Consider the following 16,796-nt stretch of genomic DNA (forward strand, 5'->3'; position numbering starts at 1 on the left):
TTCCACTTTTAGTTTCAATTGCAGTTGGAATTCTGCCGTAATTTCTTTATAAAGTGAAAGCGGAAGAATTGGGTTACAAAATCATAAAATTAGGGATTACAAATATAAAACTTGACTGCAGTCTTAGTTCTCTACTTCCGATTCGACTAAGATTTCCATATCGGTTTCGATTACGATTCCTCTTTATGCAGTTTTCGTTTCGATTCTTCTTATAGTTTCAGTTTTAGTTACAGTTCCAGTTCCAGTTTCTGTTGCATGCGTCATAAATTGTATACGATGTGTGTGAGCTGGAATTCTGGTCAAGTCGTGTCCAGTTGAAACCGCCGCGTTTGGTTTTCTTTGTGTGCGTGCCCACGCGTGTGTGTGTGTTGGGCTTTTGTGGTGCGGTTTTGCCTTTTATTAGTTTAAATATAGACTTGACTTGGCCTGTTTAAGGGACCACCCTGGCTGTTCACCATTCGCCGCAGTCCCCACACAAGTTTCGCTAGCCTGGAGGCAAGCTATGTGGCCATGGCTCCAGCTCTTGCTTCACTCTCCATCCTGGGGCCTCATTCGGTTGGCGCAATTGCGTCAACACACAAACACATACACATAAACATACACACATTCACATGTATACACCAATACTCGGGCAATCTAATTGTCACGCCAAGCAAACAAGCAAGCAAACCAACTATTATGGAATTTTTTAGCGCTCTTTCGCTCTCTCGCTCCCTCCCATGCGACTGTGTGTGCGAATGTGTGTGTGTGTGTGAATAGAGGCAACTCGAACAATTTCATGACGGTGACGTTCGACTTTTTGCTTTACTTTAGCTTTTGGCATTGCATGTCCATGTCCACGTCCACATTCATGTCCATGGAAAGTAAAAACTAACTACAATGCTAGTTATTTTATACATCGATACTCACTCACTCACTCTCCCTTCTCCTTCTCTGTCTCTCTCTCTCTCTGTGAGTGTGTGCGTGTGTGTGTTTCCTTGAAATCGATAGAAGTGTCGTGGCCGCAGCAATGGGACACAAATATTGTCCCCCATACAATATGCATGACAGGGCAATTAAAGTTGCCCAAAGCATACAAAAATAATCATTGTCATAATAAATATCTAACTGGATAAACACAACAAAAGGAAAAGCGAAAAAAAAAAACTCAAAACCAGTCGAAACCGAATAACGTAGATTCCTTATAAGGTTCGAGGTCTGAGGTGTGTGGGTGTGTGTGTTTGTGTGTGTATATAGAACTGTATATAATATTTGTATGTAGTTTAAATTCCTTTGCCCTTAATGTTAGAATGCACACACAACTCTGCATGCATTCTTTGCTCTAGCTATGCGACTACATTTGCACATTAACCAACACTGTACTGGTTAGCTAACACTGTTTTTTAGCATGTGCCTTACTTTCGATACAACTCTTGTTTTTCTTTTGGCATGTATTTTACACTTTTTTATTTTTCAAATTTATATTTTTTCGTTTTCAGTAGCAATCCTTTAAACACTAATCAACACTGGTTAGCCAATATTGTTTTTGGAAACTCTTTTCATTTGTAAACCGATATATATATATATATATTTTGATTTTCATTTCAACACACTAATTAACACACAGTTTTGCATGCACTTTATCCTTCAGTTTTACGACAATTTTCTTTTGATGAAAACGTTTTCTTTGTTTCCCAACACTTGGATTCTAAGAGAAAAGCTCTATTGAATTGTGATGATGAGACCAGTCCATTTTGGTTTTAGCTTTTGCATAACAACCCGAGTCCCAAAAAAAAAAAAACACTAAAAGTGAAGAAATGCTAATGCTTATTTCTATATATTTCTGATATATAAATTTACTTCCTTCTCTCTCTCTTCAACTCTATGTGAAGTGTGTGCTATGCAAAACTATAAACCATAATTTGAAATTCGAAATTCCTTCAAGATTTCTCTAATAAAACTAATGATGCCCCCTATTTGACCATGATGATTTCAATTAATGTTTTTAGCTTTTTTGATTTGTATTTAGTTACCTCTATTTACTACTAATGTGCCTACTCCTAACTGCTACTACTTTAATACTACTACTACTACTACTACTACTAATATTGTCACAACTTGATGGACTATAACTACAAAAAATACCTATACTTAATGTCTATGTATGTGTGGCGTTATGCAACTGCAAATGTTGTTGTTGATATCACGCATACGTATTGAGTATACGATGTTGTGTTATATGAATGCTAAAGATCATAATGATGATGATGATGTTGATGGCGATGATTGCCGTTTCCGTTTCGATGTTAAATACTAATATGTGTGTGCGCAATGTTTTTTGTTCTTTGCTGTGTGCGTGTGTGCCGCAACGTGCCGCATTCACAGATCCGATATGATGACGAGGACGAGGATGAAGGTCCACAACCGGATCCTACACTTGAACAGGGTGTGCCAATACCTGTTCGATTGCAGGGCAGCTTCCCGCCGGAATTGGCCTCCACTCCTCTCGAGGATATCGATCCATACTACAGCAATGTACTGGTAAGTTCCTCCCAAGTATTTTATAACATTTTACATTCCCAGAACCAATCTTGAAATAATTGAATTGATATATGTATATATTTCGTATAAAATGATGTGATGTGTATCTCGTTTTGCAGACATTCGTAGTTGTAAGCAAGGGAAAAGATATTTTTCGCTTTTCTGCATCAAAAGCAATGTGGCTGCTCGATCCATTCAATCCGATACGTCGTGTGGCCATTTACATTTTAGTGCATCCATTATTTTCGTTATTTATCATTACCACCATTCTCGTGAACTGCATTTTGATGATAATGCCGACAACGCCCACGGTCGAGTCCACTGAGTAAGTACTGTTGCATTAGCGATTGTCTAGAGTTTAACTAGAGATGGCCCCGATATGTACATACATATATATATATATATATATATATATGTATATGTATATATCGGGACAACCCTTAGATAAAATCGATTGATTTTCTTTATTATTACAATCTATTTTCGATTGTTTTTTATTATCCTACCTAATTTTTACCCATTGAACTTGATGTTTTGTTTTGTCTTTGACAACAATAATAATAATTATCTATATATGTAACTATATATATTTATATATGCTATATAATCAATATATTTACGTAATACTACTACTACTATACAAATATATATATCTATATATACATATATATTAAATGTAACTTTTTCGATATTGATGCAGACGTGTATTTAGGTCAATGCATAAATTTCTTTTAATAAAACGTAAAAACAACAAAAACAAAAACACAAAAAATAGTTAACAAAAACAAAAACAAAAGCCAAGCAAAACAACAACAAACCAAAGTAATAGTATAATAAAATAACGGTAACGATTGCATTTACAGTCACATTTCTGATGTGAGTAGAAAAGAATTTTTCGAAGCGCCTCAAAAAAAGGTAAAAGAAAACTGAACAAATTTGTCACAGTCTCTTTCTCTTTAGTAATGCCAGGAAATTGTTGTAAAATATGAATTAATCGGTAATCGATAAACGATAAACGATCAAACAGATCAGCGATCATTATTGTAGTAGTTGAAAAGCCCATTGTTATGAAACTCGCGCGCTGAGTGCCGCGCTCAACAGCTTTTGTCCGCCAGCAAAACCTGTTGAATGCAGCCCTGACCCTCGGCCCAGCCCTGTGTAATATAAATACTACTTACTTACAACTCTCTTCAATTCGATTGTACTTGTAAACTATCACGTGCATACTGTTCATCTAATTAACTAACTTAATAAATTACGCTATCTATTATATATTCAATCAATCAACTTGCAATTGTGTAAAAAATAATAAAGTAAATTGAACGTAATCGAAAGACGAGCTTAGTTACATTTCTCAAAATGCCTCATTGTAAATTGCCGTAATCGAAATCGCATTTAGTTACCTGGGCGCTCTCTTTAACTATCGATTTGTAGTCACAACCTAAACTTACTTACAAAAATAAAAAACTTGTTATTCAATATGTAAAATTACATTACTATTTATGCGAACTGGCTGTACAAATTGGTCAGATGGTTTTGGTTTGTTCACGTTTCGTAAAAAAAAGAAAAAAAAAATACAGAAAAATAAAATACCAATCCATCAACTTAAATTCGAACACATTTTCAAATAGACTTTTACTTAGTAATATATTCTTGACGTAGCTGTTAGTCGAAACTCATAAGTAGTAGTAATCAACATCAATATTAATAACAATATATATATATCTTCTTATATAGTACATACGATAATTTGTAAGTAGTCTTAAGACCTATATAAGTATCGCTTAATTCCCGTCCCCCCAAAAATATATGTCTGTATATCGATAAATATAATAGTTTAGTTAACGTAGCATTTATAAAACTAGTTCCATTTTGTTAGTGATCATAATCATACATATATAATAATTGTAACTGTACAATACGTATATATAAATTATATCTGAATTAGTTAGATCGAAAATTGGATAAAAGTAAAAGTACCTCTAGGAGTAAAGTATAGCAAGTACTATGCTAAATATAACCATAAAATTTATAGCTAATAGCTAGTATACATAATGTAGATCTGATATCTGATATACATAATATATATATACTATAGATATTTGACTATAGAAAACTTGTCGTATAGTTAGTCCAACTCCCCTCAGACCCGCCCCCGTTGTAATCCTCCTGCGCTCTCTCTCATTATTGTAAAGTGCCACAAAAAACAAATAATGCAATCTGCCATTGTGTTTCGATTTACATAGCTGCGTAACTAAATCTGTATAACTTCATTCGATCTGCCAAATACTTATAGTGGTCCATATATATATACATATATAGAATCGAGTTGAATCATTCGTATATTTAGCGGTAAATTGTACATAGTTCATGTACTTTTTTATAATATCGTAACGTAGACACAGACAAAATAGTTGTAAAGTCGTAAAAAAACCAAAAATTTAAATAACGAGCAAAATGCTTGAAAGTGAAAGAAGCGATAAAATAAGCAACTAAAAGTGAAAAGAGTTACGTCATTTTTTTAGCTGATATCAAAAACATTGTCGCAGATTTGGTATCAGAATCGAGCACCCTAACAGAATAATCGTTAGCCCGCAGCAAGTGTGTGTGCGTGGGAATGTGGGAGTGTGTGTGCGAGTGTCACTTGAACTTGGTACGTGAAACATAAAGACAGACAGACAGACGGACGGACAGACAGAAGGAAGAAGAAAAAGTGCTGCTCCAACTTCGTTTCGTTGGCGTCTTGGGCTTGGGCTTTTGGCCAAGTTCTCAGGGTCTCGGTTGACAACGGCTGACGGCGACTGCGCTTAGCACAAAATGGCACAGCTGCTGTGCCGCATAACTTGAGACCTCTTCCTCCCCTCTTCCCTCTCAATTCTCGCACACACACACACACACACACCCATAGCATTTTGTAGGAGTGAACCACATAGGGAAAGAGCGAAAGAGAGAATAGAGAAACTTTGTGTCTATCTAAGCAGTTGGCAGTCGCATCTATGTGGGTCGCCATCGCCAGCCTGCCTGGTGGCTGTTGATGATGATGATGCTGATGCTGATGCTGTGATGCTGTGGGCAGCACTTGTGGGCAGAAGAGAAAGACATAATACCTGCAATTAAAACGCAACTCAAGTGTCCTTCACAGGCATTGGGGCCTAGGTCAAACGCAACAGCAGCATCAGCAGCAGCAGCAGCAGCGACTTTGAACTACATAGTGTGTTGCAGTGGCAAGGAAATGTCGTGGCAACTGGACTGTCTCAACTGTCCATCTGTCCATCTGTCTGTCTGTCTGTCTGTCACATGCAAGTCGCCTTAAATCTATCAATTGACTAACCAAGAAGACAGACGCAGAACAGAGCCGAGTAGAGCAGCTGCCTCAGCTGAAATTGAGGCCGAAGGTCGACCTATTGATCTAACGCCCACACACACATACACACACACACACAAAAGTGGCTTGAGGATGAGAGCACGACAGGCAGGACCAACTACAACTACAACTACAATTACAACTACAGCAAGTCCTTTATCAAGTATTAACCATTATTGACATTGACAATTGGCACGAGACCGTGCAACAACTGCGCCCATGTCTGTGTCCTATCTATCTTCAATCTCAACTACACGTAATTAACAATTGCGCCCTTTGATCTCTCTCACTCTCTTTCTCTCTCTCTCTCTCTCTCTGTCTAGTTGCCAATTGTCGATTATACGACTCTTGATTGCCAATTGCCAGTTGTCAGTTTTCAACAACATACATATGTATGTATGTGATATTATGCAATTCGAGCATATTATTATTATTGGGAGTAGCTTCTCCCATTCTCCTCAAACGCATTGCGGTGAATCGAAGCACAAGGATTAGCTTTTAATTGAATATACATATATTTGCAATAAGTTTGAAGAGCTATGAATTTGAGATTTGACATTCGATAGGGTTAAGCTAATCATTAAGTCTAATTGTAAGTCTAAGTAATTAACTAACTAAACTAACTAACGAGAGCTTAGCAAACAATGTTTCTCTTCAACACAATTGGAAGCAGCGCAGAACCTAAGAATTTTCCACTTTTCGTTTTGATTTCATGTGATTTTCCATTTCGTTTGTTACTTATTTCATACGCTTGCAGTTGAAAGAATTAAATAAAAGTCGTAATATAATTTAAATATATATAAATGCAACTTATTTTCAAACTTCAAGCGTATGCATATCTTCGGCTCTAGTCGAACTTTAATTTGTCTCTATTTGATTAATCCTGATAATGAAAGTAAAAAAAAAAATAAAAAAAAAAAATGAAGGCAGGCAGCGCAAGATTGAGAAAAGAGAACAAAAAACAAATTGCATTCGAAATTCAATTCGTTTTTAGGGTGATATTCACCGGAATCTACACATTTGAATCAGCTGTTAAAGTGATGGCACGAGGTTTCATTTTATGCCCGTTTACGTATCTTAGAGATGCATGGAATTGGCTGGACTTCGTAGTAATAGCTTTAGCGTGAGTTAATATTATGATTACTATATATTCAACTATTTAAATAACGAATTTTACCATTTATGAATTAATGAATCATTAATCAACTCAATTAATCAATCATCCCATCCATGCTTCGTATACAAAACTATATATATACTTCTATATATACTTTATACATATATATCTATATATTGCTATCTGTACTCTTTAACATATATTTGTGTTTTTTTGTTGTTCATTTTTCTTTTATATCGTATCGTATATCGTATATCGTAACATGATTATTAACTCGGTGAATTATCATTGCAATCGCTTATGATTTACTTTCAATTGTGTAGTTAATACATATCGTATGATAATTAACTAGCAGCCAGAGCCCATTAAATACAGAAAAATATAAAAAGTACTTCGTTTTGTTTTTGCTTTAATTTCTGTTCTGATTCTCTGATTACCAATTAGACATATTTATTGCACAATATTTATTAATTTCTTGTTCAACAAGCTTCATCCACATTTACATAATTGTGCGTGTGTGCAGTTGGGTGTAAGTGTGTGTGTGTGTAATTGGCATTCATTAGCTACGCTTGGTTGAGCATTTAATTAAATAAAAAATATTTATTTTATATATTTAATCAACGAATTTCTTGTACAATTGAGCAATAAATTGCACTTTATTTTCAACTACAAAAAGAGAGACACATACACAAACACATACACATACAGACGATGTGGCTAACATGTGAAAATGTCACGTTAACAACAACAACTACAACAAGAACAACAACAACGACATTAACAATAATAACACGTCGCAAACGGCAGCTAAAATTATACATACGCCATGTGAGCCGCGCCGCGGGCTGAAAAAGTCGCGTTAGTTGAGCGCTTTTATTGATTTATTTTGTGCCGTTACTAATGACGTGCCCAACACACACACACACACACACACACACACACACACACACACACACACACACACACACACACACACACACACACACACACCAACACACATACTATTTGGATTTTCTATGATTATTTCCAATTCTTACACACACACACACACAGAGAGGAAAGTCATAAACAAATTTTTTGGCTTTTTATTTGGTCATGCAAGTTATTATTTTCTCTTCTTTCATTCGCTCTCCTCCCCTCGCTCTCACACTCTCTTTCGCTAGCTTTTTGTTGTTCTTTTCTTTTTTTTTGTTAGTTTTTGTTGTTTTGTGTTGGTTTCGTGACAGTTTCATTTCATTGCTTTTTGCTCCATTTTAACCATTTATTGGGCGCCCTTTGTCTGAGTAGCGTTCCAACTTGCCCTGGGAGTGAAGTAGTTGGATGGATGTAGTTAGGGGGCAGAGACTGTGGGGACTGACTTCGAGGTTACTGTAACGGGGTTTGGCGGCTATTCGTGCAGCAGCGTTGTTTCGCTGGCGCCGCATAGACGCGCAGCCTTGGACACCAATGAGAACGAATGAGAATGGAAAAAACATTTTAAAGCGCAAATTAAAGTCAAGTCGAAATGGGAAATGGAAAATGAAATGCATACTCTAAACTTTGAGAGAGAGTTTGACTTTTAAACCTGCATATATGTATTAGATAATACTGACATACGTGAAGAGTAGAAATTGGGAAGGGGATGGGGAAGGGGAAGGAGGGGAGAATGAGTGGCAAACACAGTTTTAGAGGCCAGCACAATTAGATGGCCAAGTTGCACGCAATATGAATGTACTTCAGCGAGTGTGTGTGTTGACTGTATTTATATGCGTCGAAATCGATAAATATTCATGAAATATAAATGAAAGGTGGCTGCAGAAGTAACGACGCTGTGAATTCCCAAAGGATGACAGCATACATAGCCAAAGCGACAAGGCAAACAACTCAAGCAAATGGACATTAGCAGGCCACGCCAATACCTTCTTCTTCTTTCAAGTCTCTGTCTCTTTCTCTCTCTGTGTTGGTGTGTATGTGTGTGTGCGTGTATAAATATTTTTATAGCAACACCCACAACAAACCACATGCACAATTGATGTGACAGCAGCAGCAGCAGTTGGAGCTGCACCTGCCTGCTGCCTCAGGTGTGACTCGGAGCGAAAGAGAGAGAGCGAATGAAAGAGAGAGTGAGAGCTCTGAGCTCGCCCGCAGCTTGTGGCACATTTTCGTAATGAATCATTAACTTGAGGGCTGCGGTTTTGTGGTTGGGGTTTGGGGTTAGGACTGCACAGGAGGGAGGAGCGGGTGTAAGCTAGCCAAACCCATTTCACAACTTGCACACACACACGCATTCACTCATTTTCAGCTCTGTAAATTCTTTCTTTTCGTTTTTTTGTGCGCTTTGTAAAATTTGTTGATCTTTATTTTCGGAGGCAGAAGAAGCATTAAAATGATGCAGCAACAATACTGTTATACATTTGTAATTACTAAACGACTGCAAACATTATCTCTCGTACGCAACAACTACTATTTTTTACCACTACTCCATTACTACTACTACTTAGATCGATAGTTTAACAATTGCCAATACTTAATGACATTTCATCTGTATATGTATATTTGCTTTTGTGTTATCGTCAAACCACAACAACAACAACAACACCATCGTTGGATCTGCGCAGTTATGTGACCATGGGTATAGATTTAGGTAATCTTGCAGCCTTGCGAACGTTTAGGGTGCTGCGTGCGCTTAAGACCGTAGCCATTGTTCCAGGTACATTTTCCAAAAGCAAAAAAACTAAAAAAAAAAACTGTTATATTTGCACATTGTTACACTGTTATACATACGCACATATGAAACTGTTATACTAATACGAAATGCATTATAGGCCTGAAAACCATTGTCGGCGCCGTCATTGAGTCTGTGAAAAATCTGCGCGATGTGATAATTTTGACAATGTTCTCCCTCTCGGTGTTCGCACTGATGGGTCTGCAAATCTATATGGGCGTGCTGACACAGAAATGCATCAAGAAGTTCCCCCTCGATGGCTCCTGGGGCAATCTGACCGATGAGAATTGGGACTATCACAATCGCAATAGCACCAATTGGTATTCCGAAGACGAGGGCATATCGTTTCCACTGTGCGGCAACATTTCTGGCGCCGGGTAACTGATTGAACAACTGATTGATCCTACAATGTATAACACTTGTATAACACTTGCTACACTTGTGTGTGTCTATTTTCAGACAATGCGATGACGACTATGTGTGTCTGCAGGGGTTTGGACCGAATCCAAACTATGGCTATACCAGTTTCGATTCCTTTGGCTGGGCTTTTCTGTCTGCTTTCCGCTTGATGACGCAGGACTTTTGGGAGGATCTGTATCAGCTGGTGTTGCGCGCCGCTGGACCATGGCACATGCTGTTCTTTATAGTCATCATCTTCCTAGGTTCATTCTATCTTGTGAATTTGATTTTGGCCATTGTTGCCATGTCATATGACGAATTGCAAAAGAAGGCCGAAGAAGAAGAGGCTGCCGAAGAGGAGGCGATACGTGTAAGTAGAAACCCAGTAGAGACCCGAAAACAACAACAACAACAACGCCCAATGGACTAACAAAAAAAAAAAAAAAAAAAAAAAAAAACGAACCAACAACCCAACAAGAAACCAACCATTCCATAAGCCACTTGAATACTTAAAATGGGTAGATAATTTCAATCTCAATATCCACAAAGCTGAATTGATCATTGAAAATATCTACCTCTAAGAACAGAGTTGCTTTTTTCTTTTTGTATATGTATGTATAACAAACAAATTCCTATAATACTAATAATAATAATAATCGTCTACGTAATCGTACTATATAATCGTAATAGTAAAACTTAATCGTACGTCATATACGTGTTGATCGTAATGTATGATGATATATCTCTATCTATCTCTCTCTTTTAATATACTATCTTTCCACTTATCTACTATCTATAATCACATTTGAATGTACATAACAGTACTTACTACAATATCTCATGTAGAGCTGTACAAAGCAAAAAAAAACCAAAAAAAAAAAAAAAATGGAACACCTATTTTCACTCGTAAATGTATAACTTAATCGTACACATACATACATATGCATATGTGATTGATCAATCAAAACTTTAACTTATACTTCACTTTTCATTTACATTATGATTTCTATGTGTTCGACTTCTATTTCGTATTTCGTATATTGTAATCTTAATCTTGACTCTTTTCCTTCAATTCACTTCTGACTATTTGCAATAATAATCGTATAATCTCTCAATATATCTATGTATATTTCTATATATATATATTATCGTATGCATTTCTCTTTTCTTTTGTTGTTTAACTTTTCATTTATGTGCACTTTTATTTCAACTAATGCAAAATTCACACCTGAAAGTAAAAAGCAATGAACAAAAGCAAAAAAAAAAGCTGAAAAAAATGAAAATACTTTAGACTTGTACTTTGAACTTTCCCTCAATCTGTCTATCGTAATCCTCCTTCCCCTCCAAAAAAAAAAAATTCCATCCAATCCCGGAAGCACCGCACTTTATATACTTATAATTTCAATAGCATAATCTCAGTAGATGGTTGCCCTTAGTTCTGTATTCCAAACACTGTTTCCCTCCCCGCCCACCAAGTACTACTACTACTTACTACTGCTATACTCTTCCTACTATACTATACTTACTATATATATATGATATATAAACTATAAATGTATATGTACTTGTATATGGATATATATACCTGTTGTACTATATATATAAATATACTATATATGCGTCGATATGTTGGATGTGGATGCGCACCAATTGAAAGAACATATCTAGCTATACGAATCATTGTGTGTGCATCGTGTCATTGTAGGAGGCAGAAGAGGCGGCCGCTGCGAAAGCGGCCAAGCTGGAGGAGCGGGCCAATGCCCAGGCGCAGGCGGCAGCCGATGCAGCTGCCGCCGAGGAGGCGGCATTGCATCCCGAAATGGCAAAGAGTCCAACGTACTCGTGCATCAGCTACGAGCTGTTCGTGGGCGGTGAGAAGGGCAACGATGACAACAACAAGGAGAAGATGTCCATACGTAGCGTCGAAGTGGAGTCGGAGTCGGTGAGCGTTATACAAAGACAACCAGCACCTACCACAGCACACCAAGCTACCAAAGTTCGTAAAGTGAGCACGGTAAGTATTCCGAGCGCAATAATAATTTCCCATTATCGGTTTTCTGTTTTAGTCTCTTTAATCTTTAATCTTGAATCTTTAATATTTTATAATACTTAGTCTTTATCGTTTTTATCGTTATCGTTATCGTTTTCATTTTTAACCGTAATTGATTGTGATTTTGGTTTTGTGTTTTTTGTTTTGTGTAAAATGGGTTATATACTTATATATAACGTCTATGTATATAAATATATATGTATATTCTTTGGTATTTGATTTCGATTACAAATTTCGATTTGGATTTCGATTACCCTTTTTTGTCATACGCAGCTAAATGGCCGGCCTCTTTAACTTATCGATTCTTTCCTTTCTGAATGAGTGTATTTTTGGTCATTTCTGATTTCTGATTTCCTTAGTTTCGCATTCACTTTGTTGCCTTTTCTCTCTTTCTCTCTCTCTCTATCTATCTATCTCTATCTGTCTCTTCTGATTTGCTTTACGTTGATTCCCCGCTGCAAAGCGAGCTTGCGCTCTCGTCGTTTCACTCTCGTTACTTTCTGAAAGAATGAGCTCAGCTCAGCTCTCTCTATTTCTCTCGTTCTTGCAGCTGCTCGCTGCTCTTTCGGCTACTCGCTGAATTTGCATTTCCGTTAAACGTCAACACTCGCTACTCGCAGCTTACGTGACAATAATTTTTGCTGTTTAAACTTTAAACTGTTATACCATTATCATTACGTTTAGTTGTTGTGCTCTCCTTGGTTTATAAATTGTCATTGTTCCTTTTGTTGTTGGATCGATCGTACTACATATCGTGTTTATCGTATATATATACTCGTACTCTTATCATAAACTAGCGATAAACTATTGATTCCTTTTGCCTCTCTATCTCTCATTATATCGTATCAACGAGTAGTGCTCTAGTTCGTCTATGTGTGTGTATGTAAAAACTATTCTAGTTATTAGCTATATACTAGTTCCATGTTCCACATCTAACATCTAAATTACTCGCCAGAGGGGGACAGGGAGACTCTCTCTCTATATATCTTATATCTTACTTGATCGCTCTCTTTTCGTGTAACTCTCTCTCTGTCTCTCTCTCTCTCTCTGTATCTTCCTACATATATCCTGCTCTGTTTCTTTGCAGTCTCCATTCTAAAGTAGCAAGTCTTTAATTGTGTTAGTGCATGCCAGTCTCATTACATGTGTGTGTGTGTGTGAGCAAGTGTGTGGGAGTGTGAGAGTGTGTGCGTGTTTTTGGTGGTCAGGCAGTTGTATCCAAAACAAAATATCTAGTACTTATTTTGTTCTTTGTATTCGTAGTTAGCTGGCTCTTATAATTGGCATTCGCATACGTAATTTATTCGTTTTAAAGAACTTTTGTCATTATTTCCTTATTGATTTCTCAATTTCAATTTTATGATTTTTAAATTTTTCCGGTTGATTTTCCGTGAAATTTGTTGGACTTTTGCGTTAAAACTCATTGCTCGGAATGCTTTAGGTGAAAACTTTTCAGTTGTACGCGATTGGAGCTCAATAAAAATCTAAATCAAATTCCACTTTCGATAATCAACAAAAACAAATTACGAAAAGAAATGAAACAATTTACCAATTACCAATTACAATTTACCAATATACAAATTACCAATTACCAATTACAAATTACAAATACAACGATGCTTAATTTCATTACCAATGCAAGCAAAAATTTAAAACTGAGGACGACAGCAATGCTAAACAAATGCGAATGGCTTCAATTGATTGATTGAGACTGATTGATTGATTGATTGATCACACGATTGAAGTGCCAAAAAATCAAAGCAAAGCAATCAAAACAAATGCTTTTTCAGGCTTTACAACAATTTACTACTCTTTACACCCAACAACTAACTTTCTGCGCTCTCTCACAATCAGTCGAAATCTATATTTTAATATTACTACTACTACTACTACTCCTAATAGTTATATTATGCTCGTGCTTGACTTTACACACCACCCACACACACACACACACACAATCACACGACACATGCATGCATACATACATGCAGATGATGGATGGATTTGATTGACTTATGTATGTATGTATGTGTGTGTACATATGTACGTGTACATCAACTTTTGCGTAGGTCAGCTTTGGGCTCTCCATTCAACTGCAAAACACCTTCGTTATCCTCTCTCTTTCTCTCTCTGTCTTTCTCTCTCTCTCTTTTACTTGTCTTGTGTTTGTTTCTTTCATTCTATATTTGTTTAATCGAAATTGATTTGTGTTTGTGTGTGAACATGATTTCGATTATTTCGATGGCTGAATTATCATTTGCATGCAAAAAAAACATTCAGTGAACGTTGCTATCATTTTTTTTTTTCGTTAACTGAACTTATGTCTGAAGAAAGTGCAAAACATAGATATTTAAGTACTCTACTTATACAAAATATAACTTCTACTACTCTTCTCTACTTTACATACTATTATATCAAATCAAATTCGATCAAAAGAAACTGAAACAGAAAGTACAGTACGCACTAGCATCCATCTCTAGGCAATCGATAGACGATAAATAGAAAATCGTTGCAGTGTGATGAACATTCTCAATAAGCCGTTGCATGCCCTGTCTGAATTCGCTCTCTCTCTCTACTATTTCTCTTTCGCCACACACACTCAGAAACACACTCAAGTACACTTAATAGTGAGTTTTGGCTTTGGCAAGCATTTGCTTAGCGCACAGCGGCTGAAAGAATCGAAAACTTGGCACCGATTTAAGGGAAACCAAATCGAACATCACAACACACACAGAGCAGCCTATAATTCATAAGCAATACCACTTGGAATAGACTTCTTATGCCTTTGCAGTGCTCGAGGAACAATCCAAAATTGACTGCGAGTCATTTATCGATAAATGAATATCGATCACAAAGCAAACTGCAAGGGTATTTGATCTTCGGCAAGTCGAAGTCATTTTTCGGTTCGTTCGATTCGATTTGCAAAAAACGATCGAAGTGTGTATGAAAAATAATTATCGAACTTTTGCGCTCACTACTCAATACTATCGCTGTCTCGCTCTTGCATTCGCTAGCTCGTTCTTAATGACCATTTAATTGCTCAGAGTCGCATTTCCAAATACTTAATACAATACTCATAATCGTTATCGTAATCGTTATCGCTGGCTCCCAGCTAGCTAGCATCTCAACCAAGTGGCCCTTGGCCTCAGGTAGGTTTCTCTATCTCTCTCTCTCTCTCTCTCTGTTTGTCTAATGCTCTCACACTCGCTAATTTACTCTTTCTCTCTTTAAAACAAAGAAAAACTTTACACTTCAAAGAAACAACAAGTAAAGAATTTCTAGTTGAGATAAATGGGATATAATATATAAACTTTATAGAGCATACACTTTACCCAATACACACACAAACACAAACACTCACATACACACACACACATAATGTAGGTTGTATCGTTTGATACATTTAAGATTGCGATAAATATCGCACAAAGTAATCGTGTGGTCTCTAGCAAGTTTTTTTCAAATGCATCCGTAAGAATTTTACAATGAAAACTAGAATGTAGAATTTCAAAAAAAATGTTATGTTCAATTTCGAGTTCCATTGAATGTATACTTTTGTAACGATTTTCTGTTCTGTTCATCTAATGATCTTATCTCAGTATGAGGCTGAAAATTGTTATATCTTTTAGTTTAGTTTTACCTTCTGATTTTCATTCAAAGTGATTTATTTGTAAGTCAATTCTCTGTAGAGCACTCCAAAAGAGAGCTTTCTCAATTTTGTACTAATATTAACTCTATCTAAAAACAAAAAAAAAGAAACATAATAAGATATCACACACATATACATAATAACATCTTTACTAAATAGTTATTATAAAAAGCAGCTAAATTATTGAGTATATTAATTATTTAAATAGTTGCAATTTAAACACATCAAAACTGGGGCACTTTAAAACTTCATTAATTTACTGTAGCATATTGTAATTCTCACACTCATACACATATATTCGAACACACAATAATTACAGTTAAACACTTTCTTGAGTATATATCTTTTAAATACTTATATAAAACAACAAATACAACAACAAAAAATATGCTATTTTTCTTTTGACAACTACAGTAAAATATTTTAGCAGGAAATATCTATATTATTCTACATAAATATATTTTATTTGATTCAATTTTTCTTTTTCTTCTATTTATATTTTATTTGTAAAAAAAAAAATGAAACGAACGACAAAAAATATAAAAACAACTTAGACATCCTTATCCTTACCTGGTTCACCGTTTAACATACGCAGGGGATCACGTAGTTCTCACAAGGTAAGCGCCCAATACACACACACACAAACACACACAGAGCCATGAACACACTTACACCCACACACACACACGTATTCAATCAGTGACAGCTAACAGTACAATAATAATAACAAAACAAGAACTACAAATCGCCTTTAACCATCTCATATCATAGTCGACTAGAAAGCGTATCAAACAATCAAAAAATTTCAATTCAATATTTGCACTCACTCTTCCATTCACAACTGACCCATGAGTGTGTGTGTGTATGTGTGCAAAACTGTTATACTATCACAGTCACACATACACACAGCCCCTTAACATTCATTGAATATCAATTTTTGCATAGATCGTAAATAAATCGTCCGATCGAATTCGTCGATCAGTTGGGCAATGT

General features: G+C 36.1%; 1 protein-coding gene across 50 annotated transcripts in view; it reads left to right on the top strand.

Moving 5' to 3' along the window:
- Positions 1–16,796, top strand: part of LOC117578157 (sodium channel protein para) — a 76,294-nt gene that overhangs the window by 22,000 nt on the left and 37,498 nt on the right. For 31 of the 50 annotated variants that reach the window (XM_052008416.1, XM_034263385.2, XM_052008418.1 and 28 more), the window contains 8 exons: positions 2,365–2,520; positions 2,640–2,845; positions 6,879–7,007; positions 9,599–9,690; positions 9,806–10,082; positions 10,165–10,474; positions 11,810–12,118; positions 16,358–16,420. In XM_052008416.1, the coding sequence (XP_051864376.1) occupies positions 2,365–2,520; positions 2,640–2,845; positions 6,879–7,007; positions 9,599–9,690; positions 9,806–10,082; positions 10,165–10,474; positions 11,810–12,118; positions 16,358–16,420 (1,542 nt within the window). The remainder of the gene's footprint in view (positions 1–2,364; positions 2,521–2,639; positions 2,846–6,878; positions 7,008–9,598; positions 9,691–9,805; positions 10,083–10,164; positions 10,475–11,809; positions 12,119–16,357; positions 16,421–16,796) is intronic. The other 19 variants (XM_052008407.1, XM_052008413.1, XM_034263420.2 and 16 more) reach the window with 2 other exon arrangements.

This window comes from Drosophila albomicans, chromosome X (assembly GCF_009650485.2).
Source record: "Drosophila albomicans strain 15112-1751.03 chromosome X, ASM965048v2, whole genome shotgun sequence".
Taxonomy (NCBI): domain Eukaryota; kingdom Metazoa; phylum Arthropoda; class Insecta; order Diptera; family Drosophilidae; genus Drosophila; species Drosophila albomicans.